Raw genomic sequence first — 20,985 nt, forward strand, 5'->3', positions numbered from 1 at the left:
CCCTTGGCTTTCTAAATTTGTAGATTTCTGATATTAGTTTTATTTGGCTATGGCAGCCTAATTGTACTATCCCAACTTCTTGATCTCAAGTCTAGAGATGGAAATCAACTACCTCCTTAAACGTATCTGTTAAGCCTCTTCGTGTGACGGCCCTCACTCTTGACAGAGAGGGATTCTTTCATTTATATCTTATGGTAGTGGTGCCAAGAGGTATTTGCAATTTTGCAACCCATGTGCTTCATCTTTCTTCCCCAAATCACCACAAATAAACAATCATTCTAGAAGTAAAATCTATGCTTACCTTGCAAAGATGGCTTCAAGGCAACCTCTCCAGTAGCCTCTGCTTCATCTAGATTGTCAAACCTAGAGACCTGCTGTGGTAGGGAGCTCCTGAGATGGTTCTTGGAGATCTCCATGTCCTATTATTCATATTGTTCTGCAATCTCCTTTGTGTGCGTATGTGTGTGTGAGAGAGAGAAAGACAGAGAAAGATGAAGAAAGTTGCCACATTGAAGAGACCCATGTGGCAAAGAACTGAGGACGGCCGCTAGCCAATAAATAGCTCACAATGAACTATAGCCCTTGGTCCAATGGCCTGCAAAGCTCTGAGGTCTGCCAACTACCTCAGTGAACTAGAAAGTGAATCTTTGGAGTTGCACCTTGCTATGACTGCAGCCTTCTGAAAGACTCAGTGCCAGAGAACCCAGCTAAGCTGTGCCTGGATTCCTGACTCACAGAAAGTGGCCCAAATAAATGTTGATCCAAGCCACTAGGTTTTAGGGTTAATTGTGATGCAACAATATATAATGAAAAGAACTGCATTTTAGAAGTTTCTCGTAAATTCGTGGTGATTACTGGAAGTTCTTTCTTCAGGTAATCAGTCTGGACAAGAGTTATGTGTCCATCCAAACTCAAATCATCCTGTTCCCATCAGCCCATGCTTTCCAAAAATATGATGAATGCAGTTTTAGAGATAGAAAACCAAAAAAATGATAAATGTGATCAGGTGTAGAATAGAACTTAAAAATCAAAATATCACCACTACATGCCTATTAGAATGGGTAAAACAAAAAAATACCAACAAAACTAAGTCCTGAAGAGGATGCAGACAAACTTGATCTCTCCAACTCGTTGGTGGGACTATACAATGGTAGTAAGTGCTCTAGAAAACGTCTTTGCAGTTTCTTACCAAGTGAAACACACTTACTGCATTACCTGGTGATCACACTTACACTTTATTCTAGAGAGGTGAAAATTTTGTTCATACAAAATCCTATACATGTTGTTCATAGTATCTTTATATGTAATAGCCCAAACCTAGCATATTTGTCATGATCCTCCAGAGAAACAAAACCAAATCATTATTTTAAGGAATTAGCTCACACAATTATGGAGGCTGGCAAGTCTAAAAAGCTGCAAAGTGGGCAGGGAGAACTAGAAAGAATCAATGCAATTAAGTCAGAAGGCTGTCTGCTGGCAGACTTCTTTCTTCCTGGTGGAAGAGGCCTTCAGTTGATTGGATGAGTGCCCCCCAGGCCTCATTATGGAAGGCAATCTGCTTTACTCACAGTCCACTGATTTAAGTATTAATTTCATCCAAAACACCATCATAGAAAAATCCAGAATAGGGGCGCCTGGGTGGCTCAGCCGGTTGAGCGTCCAACTTGGGCTCAGGTCATGATCTCGTGGTCTCTGAGTTCGAGCCCTGTGTCGGGCTCTGTGCTGACAGCTTGGAGCCTGGAGCCTGTTTCAGAATCTGTGTCTTGCTCTCTCTCTGCCCTTCCCCCTGCTCAAGCTCTGTCTCTCTCTGTCAAAAATAAATAAACATTAAAAAAAAAAAAAGAAAAAAAGAAAAATCCAGAATATTTGACCACAAATCCAGAATATTTGACCACAAATCCAGCACTGTGGACCAGACCACTTAACATATAAAATTAACTATCACAACCCCACCCCTTGTCAACTTCATTCACACACACACACACACACACACACACACACACACACACCCCAAAATAAGGAGGAAATACTCCAGATAATTAAAATCCTTGTTTCTGTGAATAGTCATGTGGTCATAGCTGGTATTTATAAATACCTTCTTCCACTATCCATTCTGTATTCTCTATCAAACATTTCAGCTGATTGTAATTCTTTAGCTAGTGGGGTGACCTTTATTCCTGAGGGGTCTGGGCCATTAATAGTCCTAGCTGGTTTGGATTTTCCTTTGACTTTCACCACAGGGCTTGGTAGTATTAAGAAATGCCCTAAGGGATCTCCTGTGGAGTAGCAGTACAATTTCCCCTTGGTAGTCAAAATCAATTATCCCAAGAAGCACAGTAACTGTCTTCTTGGCCTGTTGATTCAGTCATGTGGAATTGCAGTTGGCTGGGTGGGTCTTTACTTCCAGTTCAGTGGAATCATTCCTATGTCTCCTGGTGGAAGCATTTGTCCCTTTGGTGTTAAGACCTCTCAGCCAGCAGAGTATAAGGTCATGGGGAGAGGAAGCAAACATTTTGCTAGTGAGTCACTAGGAGTAATAGTGAGTGGTGCCACTCCCATTTCTACCCCTTGATTCCTGGACCTGGGAATCCTGGCTATGGATAAAGCAGCACCATATATTAGATGCTAATTCAGAGCATATACAGCCTCCTCAAGAATCTTGCCTCAGCCCTGCAAAGTACTGCCACCTAGTACTGCCACAAAGTACTGTAACTGAGTCTTCAAAAGCCACTCTACCATTCTAACTAGCTGCTTCACCATGGTGGGGAATGCAATAAGACCAGTGAATTCCAAGAGCCTGGGCCCATTGATCCATTTCATTTGCTATGAAGTGAGTTCCTTGATCAGAAGCATTGCTGTGTGGAATACCATGATGGTGGATAAGACATTCTGGAAGGCCACAGATGGTAGTTCGGGCAGAAGTACTGCTTGCAGGGAAGGCGAATCCATATCCAGAGTGAGTGTCCCAGTAAGTACAAAATACAGTCTCTTCTATGATGGAAACAGTCAGATACAGTCAACCTGTCACCAGGTAGCTGGCTGACCCTGGGGGATTTTGTCAGATCAGGGAATTAGTGTTGGGTCTCTGATTCTTGAAGATTGGACACTCAATAGTGGCTATAGTCAGGCTGGCCTTGGTGAGTAGATGTCCATGTTGCTGAGCCCATGCATAACCTCATACCTGCCACCGTAACCACTTTGTCCATGAGCCCACTGTGCAATGATAGAGGTGGCTGGGAAAAGAGGCTGACTGGTATCCACAGAACAGTTTATTCTACTCACTTATTACTATCCTCCTCTGCTGAGGCCACCCTTCGGTAAGCACTCACATGGGACAAAAAAATCATCACCTTTTACACCCATTCAGAGAGGTCTATCCACATATCTCTTCCCCAGACTTCCTTGTCACCTTGTTCCAAACATGTTCCTCCCAAGTCCCTGACTACTTGGCCCATCAATCAGTATATCATCACATGTATCTGTTGATGGGTAAATGAATAAACCAGCTGTGGTACATGCATATACTGGGATGCTATTCAGCAATGAAAAGAAATAAACTATGGATATACACAATTTATATGGATCTCAAGGGCTTATGCTGACTGAAAAGAACTATATACTCTGTGCTTCCATTTATATAACATTCTCAAAGTAACAAAATTATAGTGATGAAGAACAAAAAAAAAATAGTTGCAGGCCTTAGCGTCAGAAGGGGGATATGAATGCTAAGGAGTAACATGAGGAATATTCTGTCGATGGAATAGCTCTGTATCCTGTGCTGACAGTTATATAATCTACATGTGTGACAAAATTTCATAAAACTATCCCTCCCCAAAAGAAGTGAATGTGAAAGCTTGTAAAAATCATTTGTGGTCTATATTTGAGTTAATAATACTGTCCCAATGTCATTTTCCTGATTCTGACAATGTGTTATGGTTAAGTCAGGTGTTATTCAGGGAATCTGAATGAAGACTACTCAAGAATTCTCTATACTACTTTTGCAATTCCTTATGAATGTTACACTATTTCAAAATTAAAATTTATATAAAAATAAAGGAAAAAGAAAATGCCCTGGATGTACTTTTCTTTTTCTACCTTGCTCCCAACACTGAATTAATGAGCAGTGTCAGAACTAGTACAATAGGAAGAATGGAGAGGATTCCTTATAAGACAAAGGATGTTGACAGGTGTATAAGATAGGGAACATACAGTGGGGATAAAACTCCAGAAAAAAGCTTGGTCCCAAACCAAAGAAATTTGTCAAGGCAACAGGAAGATTTTTTTTGTGCCCTCAGATTGAGTAGTAGTAACCTAAGATAAGATAGTGGAAAATGTAAACTTCACTTACATTAAAAAAATTTTTTTTTATCCTAACTAAATCTCATCCCAAAATATGCTGAGGGGCTCCTGGATGGCTCAGTTGGTTGAGCGTCTGATTTCGACTTCAGCTTAGGTCATAATCCTGTGGTTCATGAGTTCAAGCCCCTCATCGCGTTGCATGCTGACAGGGCGGAGCCTGTTTGGGATGCTTTCTCTCTGCCCCTCTCCCATCCCTTCTCAAAATTAATAAATAAGCTTTAAAAAATATGCTTAAAGTGCTTTAATTAGGGTCAGGTGGTAAAAGGTGTCTGTTCCTCTGCCAATACCACACTTTTAATGTAGCTATAAAATACATCTTAGAATTGGGTAGAGTGATTTCCCCCACTTTATTTTTCCTTAAATCTTTGTAGCTACTCTTCTTCCTTTGCCTTTCCATACAATTTTTTAGAAGACTCTTGTCTCTATTTTCAAAATATCTTGCTGTGATGTTTGTGGGAATTGTATTAAACCCGTATATCAATTTGGAGACAACTGGCATCTTTGCTATATTGAGTATCCCAATTCATGCTCTCAGCATGTCTCCCCATTTATTTAATCTTCTTTCACCAGTGTTTGTAGTTTTCAGTATACAAGTCTTAGACATGCTTTGTTAGATTTATACCTCAGTATTTCTTTTTTCTTCTTTTTGAGGAATTGTGAATTGTATTTTAAATTATGGTTTCCACACATGTATTACTAGTTCACTAGTATATAGAAATACAATTAATTTTTCTATGTTGATCTTGTATCTTGAGAAGTCACTTATTAATTCTGAGGTTCATTTATTCGTGTATGGAATTATTTATGTAAGAGATAGATTTACTTCTTCCTTTCCAATCTGTAGGCCTTTTATTCCCTTTTCTTGCCTTACCATGCTGGCCAGGATTTTCAATATTTTGTTGAATAACAGTGGTGAGAGTAGACATCCTTGCCTTGTTCCTGATCTTAGGGGAAAGTGTTCAATCTTCCATCAGTAAGTATAATGTTAGCCATAGGCATTTTGCAATCCCATCAAATTGAGGAAGTTCTTAGTTTTGAGTTTCTTCTTTTCTCGTGCAGGGGTATTGAAGTTTTTCATGTTTTTGTAAAATTTTACAATCATGTGATATTTCTCTTTAGCCTGTTTACATGGTGTCTTACATTGATTGATGTTTGAATATGGAACCAGCCTTGATTTTGTATCTTCTGCCCAATATCCCTCATAAACAGATAAAACAATTCTAAACAGAATTTTAGAAAACTGTATTCATTTTCTATTGCTGTAGTTACAAATTATCACAAACTTAATGGCTTAAAAAAGCAAAATTTATTCTAATAGCTGGGGATGTGCAAAATCAGTTTTATTAGGCTAAAGTCAGGATGTTAACAAATGCTGTTTTTTTTGTTTTTTGTTTTTTTTCCTGGAGTCTCTGTGGTGGACAATCCATTTCCTTGACTTTTCCAGTGTCTGGGGATCACCTACAGTCTTTAGTTGATGGCCCCTTTCCTCTATACTTAGTTATTGGGGTAGCATCGTCAAATTTCTTTGTCCCTCTCCTTCTGTGGTAACATTGCTGTCTGACTCCTCTTGCCTTCTTCCTGGAAGACCTCAGGCCTGCATAGAAATTCAGTCACATTTTATCTTTGTAACAAAATTCTTCTGTGATCAGATATTATATTAAAAATCTTGTAGTTTATTTTCTTACCATTGTTTTCTTGTGAGTTGGAAATTCTGTTATGAGTACTTAGTTCAGTAATGTCCATATACAGTGCATTCTTTCAGCATAGGTATACTGTCACTGTATAATAATCACAATGTTTTGCCATCTAATTCAATAGCAAGATAATCCACACTCTGCTATGTCGTAAAAAATGTCACGCTGACAGCCATTTTTCTCTTCTTTTCTTGTTTTGACATGATGGGTATATATTTTTCTTAAAAAGTGCAGTAGAGTAGTATTGTGGCATCTGAAATGCTGTCAAGTTGTAACTGTATTTTCCTAGAATTGTGTCATTGTGATTTGTAGTGTGCTAAGTAGTGCAAAGTGACCACAGCATCACTTATGGTCTGGGCTGCATACTCACTTGCACTACTGTAGTTTGAAAGCAGCCATGAACAATACATAAATAAATGACCATCACTGTGTTCCAATAAAACTTTATTGATGGACACTAAAATTTGAATTTCATATAAACTTCACATGCTATAAAACATATTCTCTTTTTGTTTTAAACCATTTGGTAATGTAAAAATTATTCTTAGCTTGTGGGCCGCACAAAAACAGGCGGCAGTCCAGATTCGGCTTGTGGGCCATAATTTGCCAACCGCTGCCTTAACCTCAGGGGACCTGTATTCTAAAGGGAAAGGGGAGGAGAAAATAACATGAAGACATATAAGTGAACAGGTAAAATAGCCAATTTTCTGTGATAAAGGAAATTAAGTAGTAAGATGGCCAGGGAATGTGTCCCTGAGGGAGCAGATAAGGTGATCCTGAATGATGAGAAGGAGCCAGTCATGAGAAAAACGTACAGAAAAGAAAAGAGTAAACGTACAGAAAAGAAAAAGAGTAAAGGCTGGAGGCAGGCAGAAGTTTGGTGAATCAGAGGAACCAAAAAGGTCATGTGTGGCAGGAATATAGCGAAAAGGTGAAATGGGGTTAAGAGTATTTGGAAATCTAAATAAAGATGATATCATCATTAGGAATTTGAACTTAATTAGTTGACCACAGTAGGAGTTATGCTGGATCTCGCCTAATTTTATACACTGGGCTTGTGGTCCCTTGCTAATTTAGATGGCCACACAAAGTCATGTGAATTTAAAAAAAGAAAGGGAGAAAAGGAGAAAATGTTTTTATTTTTGCCAAGTAGTTCTAGGAAAATACAGTGTCTCCTACATAATCCAGTATATTGAGAACAGATATAATTGGACCACACAATTTATTTCATTAAATTCTCATCCCTAAGATATGATGCTTCGTTTTATATTTGCCAATAAAACAAATTGCTCTTCATTGGATGATTTAAGGCCTTTTATACTGGTTTTATGTAAATGGTCTAGTTTCTTACAAAACTTAAAACATTAAGTCCTCAGTTTACACCTTTGTCTTCTTATATTCAGGCCAATTTGTGTGTCCAAGCTTGTTCTAATTTCTTCTACTGCACTGGAAGGAAAATCATTTCTAAGTTTGCATTGATTTGTGGCAATATTTGTATTCAACAATCAAATGCTACACTATTTCCTTTAAAATGGCTGTGTACTTAATTAGTTTCACTTGTTCAGCAATTAATTCGTTTCAGAGACTTCTTATTTTGGTATTGAACCTGACTATTGATAGTTGGAGCAGATACTGTATCAGGATTGCAATGCATTTCTCCAGTCCCACCGCACAAAAAGTTTTCACATTTGAAAAAAAGTTCTTCATCATAATATCATCTAATATCCTTCATAATTGTGAAATATCCTTCAACTAGTTTCTTTCTTTCATTTATTTTCTCCAGTACTGCTTCTAGCAAATATGAGGCAAAAGGAAGCTGTAAGAGAAACACACAAAAAAAAAGATGATCAAAACTCTATATTTTCTTCAGCTCAAAAACATACACTAAATATCATTAAACCATTAGAACTCAGCTATCTGCAACTTTGCACCCATAATGGCACCCTTCTGGGTCTCTTTTCAACTGATCTTCCTGGTTAGTGTGGGTAATTTTGTCTTTTACAATAAAAATGATAAAAGAGCAGAAGTAAAATGAAAAAAGATAAACGCCTTATTGAACAATTCATGGTTTACTGACCATGTTAATGATGTAATCTGCAATACAAGCAGCTGAGCCATTTATCTTCAATCAGCTGATCAATAGCAGGTTACAGTCATCTCCAGGGCCCACAGGCCCACTGAAGGAGTACTGTATGCTCATCACTCATAAAAGAATGAGAGAGAACTATCAATACACTTGTCTGTGTGAGAGCCCAACACCTCAAGAGTTGTAGGGTAAAATTTCAGAGCGAAAAAAAATGGCAAAAGTATACCCATTGATTAAGATGTTATAGAAAAGTTTGTTTGGCACATCAAAGTGTAATACACATGTTGCAAACTGCTGAGTTTATGAAATGTAGAGTACATTTTTAAATTTCATAATTTATATAACTTTTCTGGTAAAGTTTCATTGTTCCCTCTGCTTCCCTGGGTTTCCTGTAGAAGTCTGAGTCGTAGGATACATGTCTGGGCTGTAAGTAGAAGAAAAGGGAAAAGGGTCTCCAATTACCCCCACACCTCCACCAACTTCCTTTTGTCTCCTTCCCAGCTGTCTGGTCTCACAGAAGAGGTTTATAATAATTAAGACATTCGTTATGCCATTTCTTGGAGTTGCCCTTTTGATTAACCAGCAAAAGACCACTTTTGTTTCCTTGAATATGTTGACGGGGATGCTTCCCATGCCCAGTCCCCTTCCCCACAAGGGAAGTACCATCAGGCCCTTTTTTGTGCCAGGATGACCACAGGCAGCATCCATCATCAGCACCTGACCAAAGACCACTATAGGAGGTGCTCGGCTGTGCTCAGCTAGGGTGATTATAATTCGCTCAACCAACCAGAACGGCCTTTTCGAATTTGAACTGGGAGTAAACAGAAAAGGTTGGCCAGTGGCAGTGAAACCACAGGCCAGACAAACAGATTATGCAGGCCACGAATGAGAAGCGAAGACCAAAACTGGTCCATAGGATTGCCTCAGATCCCAAGTTTCTAACAAAAATGTTCTAGTTTAACTTCCTTCTCATCTTTGTAACAAACTGCCTTTTCTAAGTCAATGCCAGGAGCTTCACACACGGTCTTCCATGAAACTTACTGAAGAAACCACAAGATACCAAAATATCACATTTCTTTAGTTCTGAAGACAGACTTGAATAGAAGATACATGCATTGAATTAAAAACAGCTTTTTTCTGGGAAATAAAAAACCCCTACTACCCCATTAAATATATAGCACTGTGTTTGCATTGCAATGTCAGAAATATGAAAATGTGGGGAAAATGCATCTTAGAAGTAAGGAAGAATGTTAGACTCCCTTCTGCAAGGTAAGGATACTAACAGCAAATCATTACTTTGACAGATTGTCCTTCTGGGATGCAGAAAAGAGTCATATTTGGCAAAACTTCCAGTCTTATAAATTAGATAATTTAAATTCTCAGGGCATTAATATTAGATGTTAAAGGAATGCACATACAAAATAATAACAAAACTATCAGGCAACCTTCTTTATGTTGGCCATGGCTATCAGTACCATATGCATCCCCATCAAAAAGGCAGATAAACAAGTTGTTTCCTGGTGGAAATAAAATGTAATTTCCTCAAGCTGTTCAAGGGAAAAAAGGGTCCTCTGACCAAATAAGTTTGGGAAACAAACCAAACCTTAAAAAGTTCCTCTATTTCAGGATCTCTTAGAAGCTTTAAGATATTAACAGACACTGTGAGTCTCCAAGCAATGTAATACTCTGTTTCTAAATTCATTTGTCCATGCTCTTCTCATGGTCTGTTTATCATGAGGAACTAGCAATCCATGGAACACACTTTGGGAAACATGCTGGTTCTGTAATTTCCTATGTAATAATGTCACAGTACTTTCACCAGGCCACAATGTACTGACATTAATCATCTTATTTGCATATTACACTTTCAAGTTAAACATAAACCTTTTTATCTTGTGATCTGAACAGTTTTCAACATGTCATGTACTTGGAAATTTCACTTCCTTTTAAAAAAATCTAGCTCAAAGAATTTCTCTTCCAGGAAGCCTCCGAGGTGGAACAAGAGGTCCATTTACTAATTTACTACTGACAACTCACTTTATTCTCTTCCTCTGGCTCCCAATAAAACAAAAAGCCCCACAGTTAAACACAACTGTTTGTCAATCCTGTTTTATTGGATTGTAAGCTTCTTTTAAGCTTTGTATAGAGGCTAACACATATAGATTTCAAAAAGTGATCAATCTTTTAATCATGATGCACGGTATGTGCATATCTATCTGCCCTTAGAGGTTCTTCTATTTCTCTGCAAATAGGTCAGAAGGATATTATTATCTGTCTTTATATAATATTAAATTAAAATTCATATATCTTACTAGTTGGAGATGTTTATTTTAATTCAACCTTTCTATTTCCTTTTTCATAAACCAACTCTGAATTTCTTTCTCCAAACACAGTGCTCACTCTATTTGCTTTTTATGACTTGTTGTTCCCTGGGAACTGTAAGTCCGACTCTCAAAGAGGCCTTTCGAAAGGATCAACTGTAATTTTATAAAATATAAAATTAATGTAATTTTATAAAATATAAAATTAATGTAATTTTATAATATAATTGTTAGTAATTGAAACAAACCTAGAAGAAGACTAAGGAAAAGTCAGATTAGAAAACATTTCATAAAATATACTTACTGTTTTCAAATGAATATGACTTATTTTTTACAAATGAACACTATAACTCAAAGTAACTGTTAACCAAAAAATTTTAAGCACGTGTCCCTCCTACTTTATAAATTGTTCCTTATTCATGGAGTAGACTCAATACATCCAAATAACGAGTGGACCAGCAGTATTGGTTTCAAAAATAGCTTCTCTTGCCAAGTGTGCACTATTCTTTATTTGGCAAACTTCTTTCATAGCCTATACAGATAAAAACCTCTGCTTAGTCTAGGATGAATTAATGAAAATTCTTGTTTTCTGAAAGTGGTTAAGAATGGGTTTTTTAAGTTCACTGGCTATTTTAGCTAACTGAGAATAATCACTTTTATCATTTACAGATTATTGTTAATTCTTAAATCTTACAAATTACAGGGGCTCAGTGAGTTGAGCCTCGAACTCTTAATTTTGGCTCAGGTCATGATCTCATGGTTTGTGGGATCGAACCCTACATGGGGATGGAACCCCGTATTAGGCTCTGTCGCTTCGTGTTCTCTCTCTCACTCTCTCTCTGCCCCCCACCTCAAAATAAATAAACAAACATTTAAAAAATCTTATAAATTACAGTTAACCTGAAGACTGATGGGACATAATTTAGTCTACTGTGATTCACAGAGTTCTTCAAAAGCTTATAGTATCAAATGAACGTCAATTCTCAACAGAGAGCTATAGATTGGGTGCAGTTAAGACTGTCTTTAAAATACAAAATGCCTTGGAAAATGCTTTAAAAATTCACATGGTCTGCTTGTTTGCCCCGTTTTTTATTTGTTTTAACAGCAAAAAGCTTTAAAAACATTAAGAAGACCAGGAGACCGGAGTCTAGATGAAATGCAAGGTTATCTCACACAGGGTGTTTAGAGTACATTAAAATCTCTCTACATGCATTCTAGAGGGAACTCCTTCAGACACAGAAAGCACCACTATTCTTTCATGGATAGGATTTTGGAGTTGGACTGAAGTGGCAGCAAGCTGACTGGACAACAGCAGCCATACTTTCTCTACTTGCCCCATCAAATGTATCTGAAACAACAAACCCGACAATTATGCTGCCTCGAGTTTCATCTCCGATGGCATATGAAGTCCAGAAAGACTGCATGATTTCTTTCTTTCTCTTGCATAACAAAGGAGAAGGGATACTCCTGGGTATGTCAATACAGAGTCCCACAGGCTTGAACGCTTCAACATCACGGAGAAGATGAGACAGGTGAAGAGTTGATACTGTGTGAGATTTCTTGGTATGGAAATTTAACTAGGACACCGGAACAACTGAGCTTTGCTTGGTGTGTGGTGTGGTCTTAAAGTGGGTCTTCCTAATCAATCGGGCTGTCCCTGTTGCAAAAGGTGACTTCTTTTAGGGAGCGATTTCCCCTGATTTCACACAGATTTCCAGCTTATCTCACATGTAAACACCTACAGATGTTTGCCTCTAGGAGCTGGTATGCCACTGACACAATCTCAAGTTTATCACTCATACTCGCAAGTTGTGGTTTCATTTAAGTGTTTCTGTATAAAGATAAGGCATGAATGATGGTTGCAGACCTTTGAGAGCTATATTGGAAAAATAACCAAGCCTAACGTCCATGACTATAAAACATAGATAACTCAACAGCATGAGCACTAACTGGAATGTGCTTTTAACAAAAATCTAAAGAACAAGATGAACATTTTAACCATTTTCATTCTTGTTTTTGGTTTGAAAACTACCACCAAGAAGATACCACTTTTAAAACACAAATTGACTTTAATCTAGCTTGAGTCCTATTGAAAATAAATGTATTTCATTTCATGTAGTGTACCTGCTTTTACTGGAAACATGAAAGAAGGCTTAACATTGTTAAATTAAAAAAAAATCCCAGGAAGGCTCTGAATGGAGAAATTTGAACTCTTGCTATTTCGCTAGATGTAAGAAAGCTGTGCGGGTGGCTGAGGGAGTGGGTTTACGTGTGTGAGCAGGGGTGAGTGAATGTGCCTGCATGTGCTTGCATGTGTTGTAAGTGCCACACAGAAAGTAACAGACTAGATGTGTTCTGAGTTCTAAGGAGAAACTTTCAGTTAACCTTCAGCCTGGAAGTTACTCTATTTACAAAAGCCAGGGAGATTTATAAAACTCTTCTCACTGCCATATTGCAAGGATTCTGTAGAAGGTAAGCATATTTTGCAGAGAGGGCACTGGGGAAAGAGCCATTTTAAATTTCAGCATTTGCAAGATCTGAAGCATCTAATAGGAACAGGGATATTTAAAGCTAAAGAAAAACCACTGATTAAATTCTGTACTTTAAATTCTCAACAGCTGAAGGCAGAAAGAATTTTTTATATGCTCCCAATGCAAGAAAATGATCTCCAAAAAGTGGACTAAAATGGACTGAATAAAATCCAGAAAAGGATTAGCAAATAATAAAGAACAGGGCTAAAACAAAATGAAATCAAGACACATTTTCTAGTCATTCCCGGCTCAAGGTTTTTATACAAATCCTAGTAAAGAACCATATTGCATTTATAACTGTAATTATTTATTCTGTACAAGTATACATATTTTAACATATATACCCATAATTCTGTTCAATTTAATTGTTTAATAAATTTCACAGTTTATATATTTTAACTCTTTTATTGTCCTTCACCCCCAGAAATGTAAACTCCATGAAGGAGGTGATTTTTGTCTCCTCTGCTCACTTCTGTACTCCCAAACCTGAAACAATAATGTAGGAGGCACTATGTACATGTTTTTTTTTTTTAAAAAGGATTCCATAGTATAGGTTCAGTGTTATCTCCACTAACTCTCTGTTACCTTTTAAAGTCCCAAGTAAAAAGTACTGTTTCACGTATTATTAAGGCCTAAAGGCAAAGTTAAATGACCTTTATTACAATTTTATAATTTTGAGGATCAGAATGGGCAGAACAAATAAACAGTTGTCTCTTAGAAGGCAGAGTATAAATGACTACTACTAGTTTGGATATGTGAGAAGGTAAGTATCAGTCAGAGCATAACAGAGGGACATCTCCTTATGTGCCAAATGAAAGGAAATCACTTATCTCATTTGTTCATAATTATGACCAGGAGACAGAAGTTCAAATTCAAATGCATTTAAGGCAATCTCTGCTAATTAATGGTAGAGGAGATGGCATATGTGATATAAGAAATTTATTTAATTTACTTTTTTTTTAGAGAGAGAGAGAGAGAGAAGAGAGAGAGAACAAGTTAGAAAGGGTCAGAGGGAGAGGGAGAGAATCTTAAGTAGGCTGCATGTTCAGCATGAAGCCTGACGCAGGGCTCGATCTCTCAAACTGTGAGACCATGACCTGAGCTGAAATCAAGAGTTGGATGTTTAACTGACTGAGCCACCTAGGAACCCCTATGGAATTTATTTTTAAATGTATTCTTTTTTCTGGGGGCACCTGGGTGGCTCAGTCAGTTAAGCGTCTGACTTCTGCTCAGGTCATGATCCCGTGGTTCTTGGATTCAAGCCCTGCGTTGGGGTCCATGTTGATGGCTCAGAGCCTGGAGCCTACTTCAGATTCTGTGTCTCCCTCTCTCTCTGCCCCAACCCTGCTTGTGCGTGCTCTCTCTATTAAAAATGAATAAACATTAAAAATATTTTTTAAATAAATGTATTTTTTCCTCTTTTGATATTAAAGAGAACATTTTTTAAATTAATATATAGTTCACATAACATGAAATTCACCACTTTAAAGTATAGAATTCGTTGGTTTTTGATATATTCACAAGGCTGTGCCACCATCGCCACTATCTCATTCTAGAACATTTCCATCACCCTCAAAAGAAACTCTGTACCCATTAGCAGCCACTCCCTGTCTGCCTGCCCCCACCCCGATCTCCATGGTAACCACCACTCTACTTTCTGTCTTTATATAGATTTGCCATTCTGGACATTTCATATGAATGCAGTCAGACTATATGTGACCTTTTGTGTGTGGCTTCTTTCACTTAGCATAAGGGTTATAGGGCTGTGTTGTAGCATGTATTTACTACTTCATTCCATTTTATGGCAGAATAATCGTCCATGTATACATACGCCAAATTAATCCATTCATCAGCTGATGTACCTCTGGGTTGCTTCCACTTTGGAGGTATTATGAATAATGCTGTTGTGAACATTCATGTAGAAGTTTTTGTATGGACATGTGTTTTCATTTATTGTGGGTATATGCCTAGAGGATGAAACTGCTGGGTTATATAATCTCTATTTTTAACTTTCTGAAGAAGTGAAGGACTCTTTTCCTCAGGAGTGGCATCATTTTACATTCTCAGCAGCAATGTATAAGGGTTCTAATTTCTCCACATCTTCACCAACCCTTGGTATTGTCTGTCTTTTTCGTGATAGCCAACCTGCTCGGTGTGAGGCAGTACCTCATCTCAGTTTTTGGGTTCCATTTCCCTGATGGTTAATGATGTCGAGCATCTTTTCATGCCCTTATTAGCTATCTTTTTATCTTCTTATAGAAATGTCTATTCAAGTCAGTTTCTTTACTTTTAGTTGTTGAGTTGTAAGAGTTTGAAATGTGTTCACAAATGGTTAAATTTCACTGAGAAAAGCCAGAGAGAAGGCTAGCTGAATTAATGAAAACACTTGAATCCTTGAATATTGTTAATGGAATGCATCTACTACACTTTCTATGGATTCAGTACTGACATCTCCTCCCTACCACATCTGATCTACACCTTTTGGTGTCTCAAACTCTTAGAGGTATCATCATCTTTCTCTTTATGTGGGGTATTAAACTCACCCATCTATGGTTTCTGCTTTCTGACTCTATCTAATCTCATTACTGCTATTGATTCAATCGCTATAATGTGGGTCACATCTATCTCATTCTTTCCATTTTTATGGCAATGGCACATGCAGACCCTCATTGCCCTTTGCCTAAACTATCTTCCTGCTCCCAGTCTCTCTCCCTACAGACCTACTATGTGCTGATCTCAAGCATCTTTATAAAACACAACTCTGATCATATCTCTTTCTTGCTCACTGCTTTTATAGTTTGGTCTCAGCCTACTTTTTCTATCTCTGTTTTTTTTCTCCCACCCTCTGAACTACAGAAGAACTAATTTGGAAGGGTTCTCCCATCCTATTATAATCATTAATTTGTTTGCTTTTCTCTGCCATAGATTGCAAGTTTTTAAAAATGTAATAATGTAAGAAAGATGAATTAATACAAGTAAAAATGTTCAAAGAAATTAAATGGCAGCTATGCTGTAAGAATAACAGTAGATATTAGAAAGATTTTTTTAGTGTAATTTTTATTGCTAGAAATCTGTAGGAACAAAAGTTAGGTGCAGATATGATTACACATAAAATTACCAATTGCACCAGGACTACTTGAAGCAAAGAGGCCATATATTTGCACTCTGCCTTAAATAAAGAAAAGTTAAGGTTTCAGGCCTTTCAGTTGTCATGCACTTCTGGCTAGCAGCAGTAGTAGGCATTATATTGTTGTATAGTCCCATATTGCCACATGGCGGAACAGCTTTTTATTTTGTGGCAAGCATTATATGAATGCAAATTTACACCAAATGAATGCAGAGAAAATTTTCTTTGAAAGAAAATCATTTTGTGGCTTAATTCTTAAACAAAAGGTAAAACCAAAGGGCCAGACTGACTCCTCTGATCTGAGAATTCCCTTACAGCACCCAACACAGAGGACATAAAAGAGAAGTTTTCCAATAATTTCATCTTCAAAATATTCTAATAACCAAATATCAATATTAAATTAATTATTTTTTTAAGGAAATGTGCTCAATTATTCCACAGCTTGACAATCACGTAACCTCAGACACACAGAACTGTATATTGTACTAAGCAAATGTAGGAATGAACATACATACACTTTTAGAGGCATAACAGCTTCTAAAAATTGTCGGACAAAGAAAACCTTTTCTAAAATTCAGGACAAATGTAATTGCTGGAACGGAGAGAGAAGAAAAGTAGGCTAAAAAAAAAGATGTTTTCTATTTTATAGATTTTTCTCTTGGGTGTAATTATGAAGTGACATTCAAGTGCAACCAATCAAGTCACTATTTTTTTCTCACAAAATTCAAAGACATCAGCAAAACCACCTATGTCAGTAATAAAAATAAAAAGTCTTTGACTTTTTAAATGTTTTCATACTGTCACAGTGGAATAAAATTAGCTTGAAAAATGATCTAAAGGCACATGATGCAGTTCATTATGTATAACGGCAACAGAGGCGCTTTCCCAGTGTTCATAAAGGCTGCTCCATTAAATTTACCTCCAGTCAATAATTAGGAGTCCACAAATAAACCTGGGCAATTAAATCAATACTGCCAGGCAATTATATTCCAGAGTCCAGGCTCAGTGGCACAAAAAGGCACTACATCAAACTGCAGTATTAAGCGGTCTAATGCCATTTTCCACAGGATTTTTTTTGCACCGACTAAGCGGCATAAGTATACATCCAGATAATGTAGAATGTGTGCATGTACATCTACAAAGGTGAGTCAAAAAAGCAGGTCTGGTGTCAGTACAGCTTTAGAAAAATTTAATAAAGATTTACGCATGTGGATCTATTTTTTTTTATGTCCACAACTGACGATGAAAGCTCCATATTAAAGAGTCATGTTTACAAATTGAACATTAAAAAATTCATTTAAGAGTTTATTTTTTATCATTTTTCAAGCCTAAATATATAACCTGTCACACTCATTACTGAACTCCTTTGATGTGCTGGCCACTGGGCTGGGTGCTGGGCACGCAACATTCATTAAGAAATGGCCTTTCTTCTCAAAAGCAAGTTGTCACTGTAGAAGACATTGTCTGCACTTGAAGAACTTTAAGCAAAGATTGCCAATCACCTTCTGTTACTATGGAAGTGATTCCAGATAACATTTCAAAAATATATAAGACTGACACTAAGAATATGAGTAGTTCATGTATTATTTACTTATCCTTGACTTTTCCAGAAGTATAGATGCTGTTGTTTGTTCATATAAATGTAAAATAAATGTGTTTAAAACTGCTTTTATTTTCAATCTTTACACAGAAACATTTATAATGGCTTTCCAAAAATCACAGGACAGTAATGGATGTGTATATTTTTTGCTATTTTGAAAAACACATTTTAGCTCTTTTTATCCTTGGTTCATTTTTAAAAGAGACAATTAGGTTAAGCAAAAAGAACTCTAATGAAAAACTTTTCGAATACATTACATGCTGTTGGTGATGTCAAAACAAAAGCTGGCTATGACTAGAAAAGCAGGGCTCTCACCTGCCAATAAACTGCCCTTGATCACTTACAAGAGGGGCACATCCCAGCAGACTCTATGTGTATTAAAAAAATACTTGAAAGGAAAGAAAAAGTATCACACAGGTCACAGCAGCCGTCTCAATGGACCCCTCAGGGATTTCAACTCGTCTTGGCCTTGTCATCCTCTATGCAGCTTTCCACTCGGCCCAGAAAATGTCGATAGGAAAATGTTTGAGGGGCCTCTGGTGGAAATTTTTTCATTCTTCCTGCATTGACAGGATGCCAAATCAATATTTACTTCCCACTAACAAGCTGCTCGAGGTCTCAGTAGAAAATATTGTAGAGAATGCGGGAAGACACAGTAATAAACAGCTGTCTGGCTGTGAGGAAAACATGAATTGACTGGAAACAGGTCCATAGTAAAAGGTCACTGAAACCCATGAACTCCTCAGGTGTCCATATCAACTACTAACTTTAAAGACACATAATAAAGAATCTCTTTTCCTAAGAGGGCTGAGAGAACGGATCCTTTTCAGTGTAGCTAGCATAGAGGCTGACTCAATAATTTAATTAATGCATTTGCTAAGACCTATGTTGGCTCTTCCCAAGGCATTTGTTTCATTTGTTAAGTCCAAAAGTACAAATAGAGGGTTAACTTTCCTGTCTACCTATTGGAATACTTCTTTACCTAACAGAAGTAAATAATGTGTAACTATTTGCAAAAAGTTAGACATCGAGTAAAAATGTAAGGCTTGAAATGTTTTTTTGAGAAGTTTTAATACATGAAGCAGAAAAATGAAATACCTGTCCTTCAAGAAGTTTCTGAATGTACAACAGCCATTCCTGATCATTTTCAGCATCTATCTTCATCCTTTCTATTTCCTAAATGAAGAAAATCAAAAGACTGGTGTTAATTGTAAGTACATGAACTTGATCATACTGTCAGGTAACTAAATAAATTTAGAGAGATACTGGCAGAATAGAATTCAACAAAGACCAGCCTGTCCCTCCAGAGGAGGGAATATGCAAATCTGTGCTCTTAATAATACTTTATAAATACTGACATGCAGAAGATAAAGCTCTATCTCTCTATTTCACAATACAATTCAGGAATATTTTATTTCTGCCTTCACAGTGGAGCTCAAGGTAGAGACTGAGGTGGAGGTAAAAGCGATTAAAATCAAGAAAAAATAAGACAGACCTGTACAGAGGTGCCTGGCTGGCTGCCTGGCTTGTGACGCTTGATCTTGGCATCATGGGTTCAAGTCCCACATTAGGTGTAGGGATTACTTAAATAAGTAAATAAACTTAATAAAAAGACAGAGCTATATAAAATAATCATTTACAAGGGACTCTTGTAAGATAACATAAAACCTTATACTGAAACAATATGACTTGCCAATAGATAATTAAGGAGTAATTGTTACAGGTAAAAACAAAATAGGACGTGGCATGCCACTGGGGTATTTAAATGCTTACTCATTTAAAATATCCAATAACTGACTGATAAGCAAGGGGCTCTTCAACCTAACAGTGTTGTAAGTGCCTAAATATTTCAACCTTTCAATTATCGAGGTAATATATTTCTGAAACTATAATGCATTCATATGTGCTGTTGATTATTCAGTTAAAATCATGATTCAAAATAAAATAAAATAAAATCATGATTCAGTTTACAAAAAGACGGACTTTTCAAAAAGGGAAAGGTTTTTGGGAAACTAACATTTGTTGAAATTTACTGTATGCCAGGTATCCCACTAGGCACTTCATATGGAGTATCAATTTTTACATGAATTTGCTAGAATTCAGTGTAGCTTAAAGAATATAAGTCAGCTGGTTTGGGCTCTGCTTGGACAAGTCCAGTCAACTCTCTAGACCTCTGAAAAGACGCAGGGATCTAACTAAGCTCTGATCTATAATTAAACCTAGTAAATGTATCAAGGTGCACTGATCCTCCTAGAACAGGGTGTTTGTACTAGTGTCCTTTTTCTTCCAGGAGGACTTGCACTGAAGGTTATGTGATATGCAAACTTCAGTGCTCTACGTTCTGGCTCTAGAATACATCTGCCCAGAGGCAGAGGCTGGGGTACTATTTCTTCACAGAAATGTGCCAGCTACTCTTTGGGACTATAAAGAGAGATCTAATTCATATACTCAAAGGGAAAACTTTTTTCTAACTTGTCCATTCAGAGAGGGTACTTTTTCCTAATTTGTAAGCCTAGAGAGGGCATCTTTTGAGACAACACAAAGCCGATGGGCCTGTCTTCCAGAACATTTATCTGTGTGTATGCACACACATGCACACACAAATACACACATACATGAGGGCTTTTGGAAATCTGCTTGTTTTAAAGCTCTTAGGCAACAGTGGAGGACTCAATCCTAATTTTCTGTTAGGATTCTCATTGTCAATCAACAAATATTAATTAAATGTCTATAATAATGTATAGTTAACACCTTTGCCAGAGACACTATTATTTCTTGTGTGTCTTGTATTTGATACTATATTTGATAATGCTCCATCCTTCAAAGTTCAGAATTCACAAAGTGAATTCAAAGTGCAGAAGTCATGGGCATTGTGGCATAGGTGCTAAAAAAAGGGAAACTGAACGTTCACTATCCTGTTCACCCATGGGATGAAAATAATTTCATAGTTTGACCTCTTTTCTAAGAATTCCTGGAAGTTTAAAAACTGCAGTTTTTGCAGTTTGCAAATTGTAGATCTGCTCTGCTCCAGAATTTTTTTTTCTCCAGAAGTTTTTTGAGAAGCTGACAGGGCTGCTGGAGGATGTTCTCATACAAATATTCACATCTACCATTTTAGTTATTCATTGAGCAAATATGTATTGGGAAGCTACTAGTGCTGTCATCTCTTTAAATGTTTGCAAACAATAAAGTCTAGTATTCATGCATTAAAGTTCAGAGACTTAATAGTAGAACAGGATTATCATCCTCAGGTCTCATAGAAGACTA

General features: G+C 37.1%; 1 protein-coding gene and 1 long non-coding RNA gene across 4 annotated transcripts in view; both read right to left on the reverse strand.

Annotated features, from left to right (window-relative positions):
- Positions 1 to 5,642: 5,642 nt before the first annotated feature.
- Positions 5,643 to 6,865, reverse strand: LOC128312196 (uncharacterized). The gene is made up of 2 exons (XR_008291174.1): positions 6,045 to 6,865; positions 5,643 to 5,953 (listed from the first exon to the last, which is right to left on the reverse strand). It is a non-coding gene; the product is annotated as an uncharacterized LOC128312196 (long non-coding RNA).
- A 32-nt stretch (positions 6,866 to 6,897) lies between these two features.
- Positions 6,898 to 20,985, reverse strand: part of CNTLN (centlein) — a 311,458-nt gene continuing 297,370 nt past the window's right edge. For all 3 annotated transcript variants that reach the window (XM_053205061.1, XM_053205064.1, XM_053205063.1), the window contains 2 exons: positions 18,817 to 18,894; positions 6,898 to 7,869 (listed from right to left, as the gene is read on the reverse strand). In XM_053205061.1, the coding sequence (XP_053061036.1) occupies positions 7,768 to 7,869; positions 18,817 to 18,894 (180 nt within the window). In that variant the 3' untranslated portion in view covers positions 6,898 to 7,767. The remainder of the gene's footprint in view (positions 7,870 to 18,816; positions 18,895 to 20,985) is intronic.

Source organism: Acinonyx jubatus, chromosome D4, assembly GCF_027475565.1.
Source record: "Acinonyx jubatus isolate Ajub_Pintada_27869175 chromosome D4, VMU_Ajub_asm_v1.0, whole genome shotgun sequence".
Taxonomy (NCBI): domain Eukaryota; kingdom Metazoa; phylum Chordata; class Mammalia; order Carnivora; family Felidae; genus Acinonyx; species Acinonyx jubatus.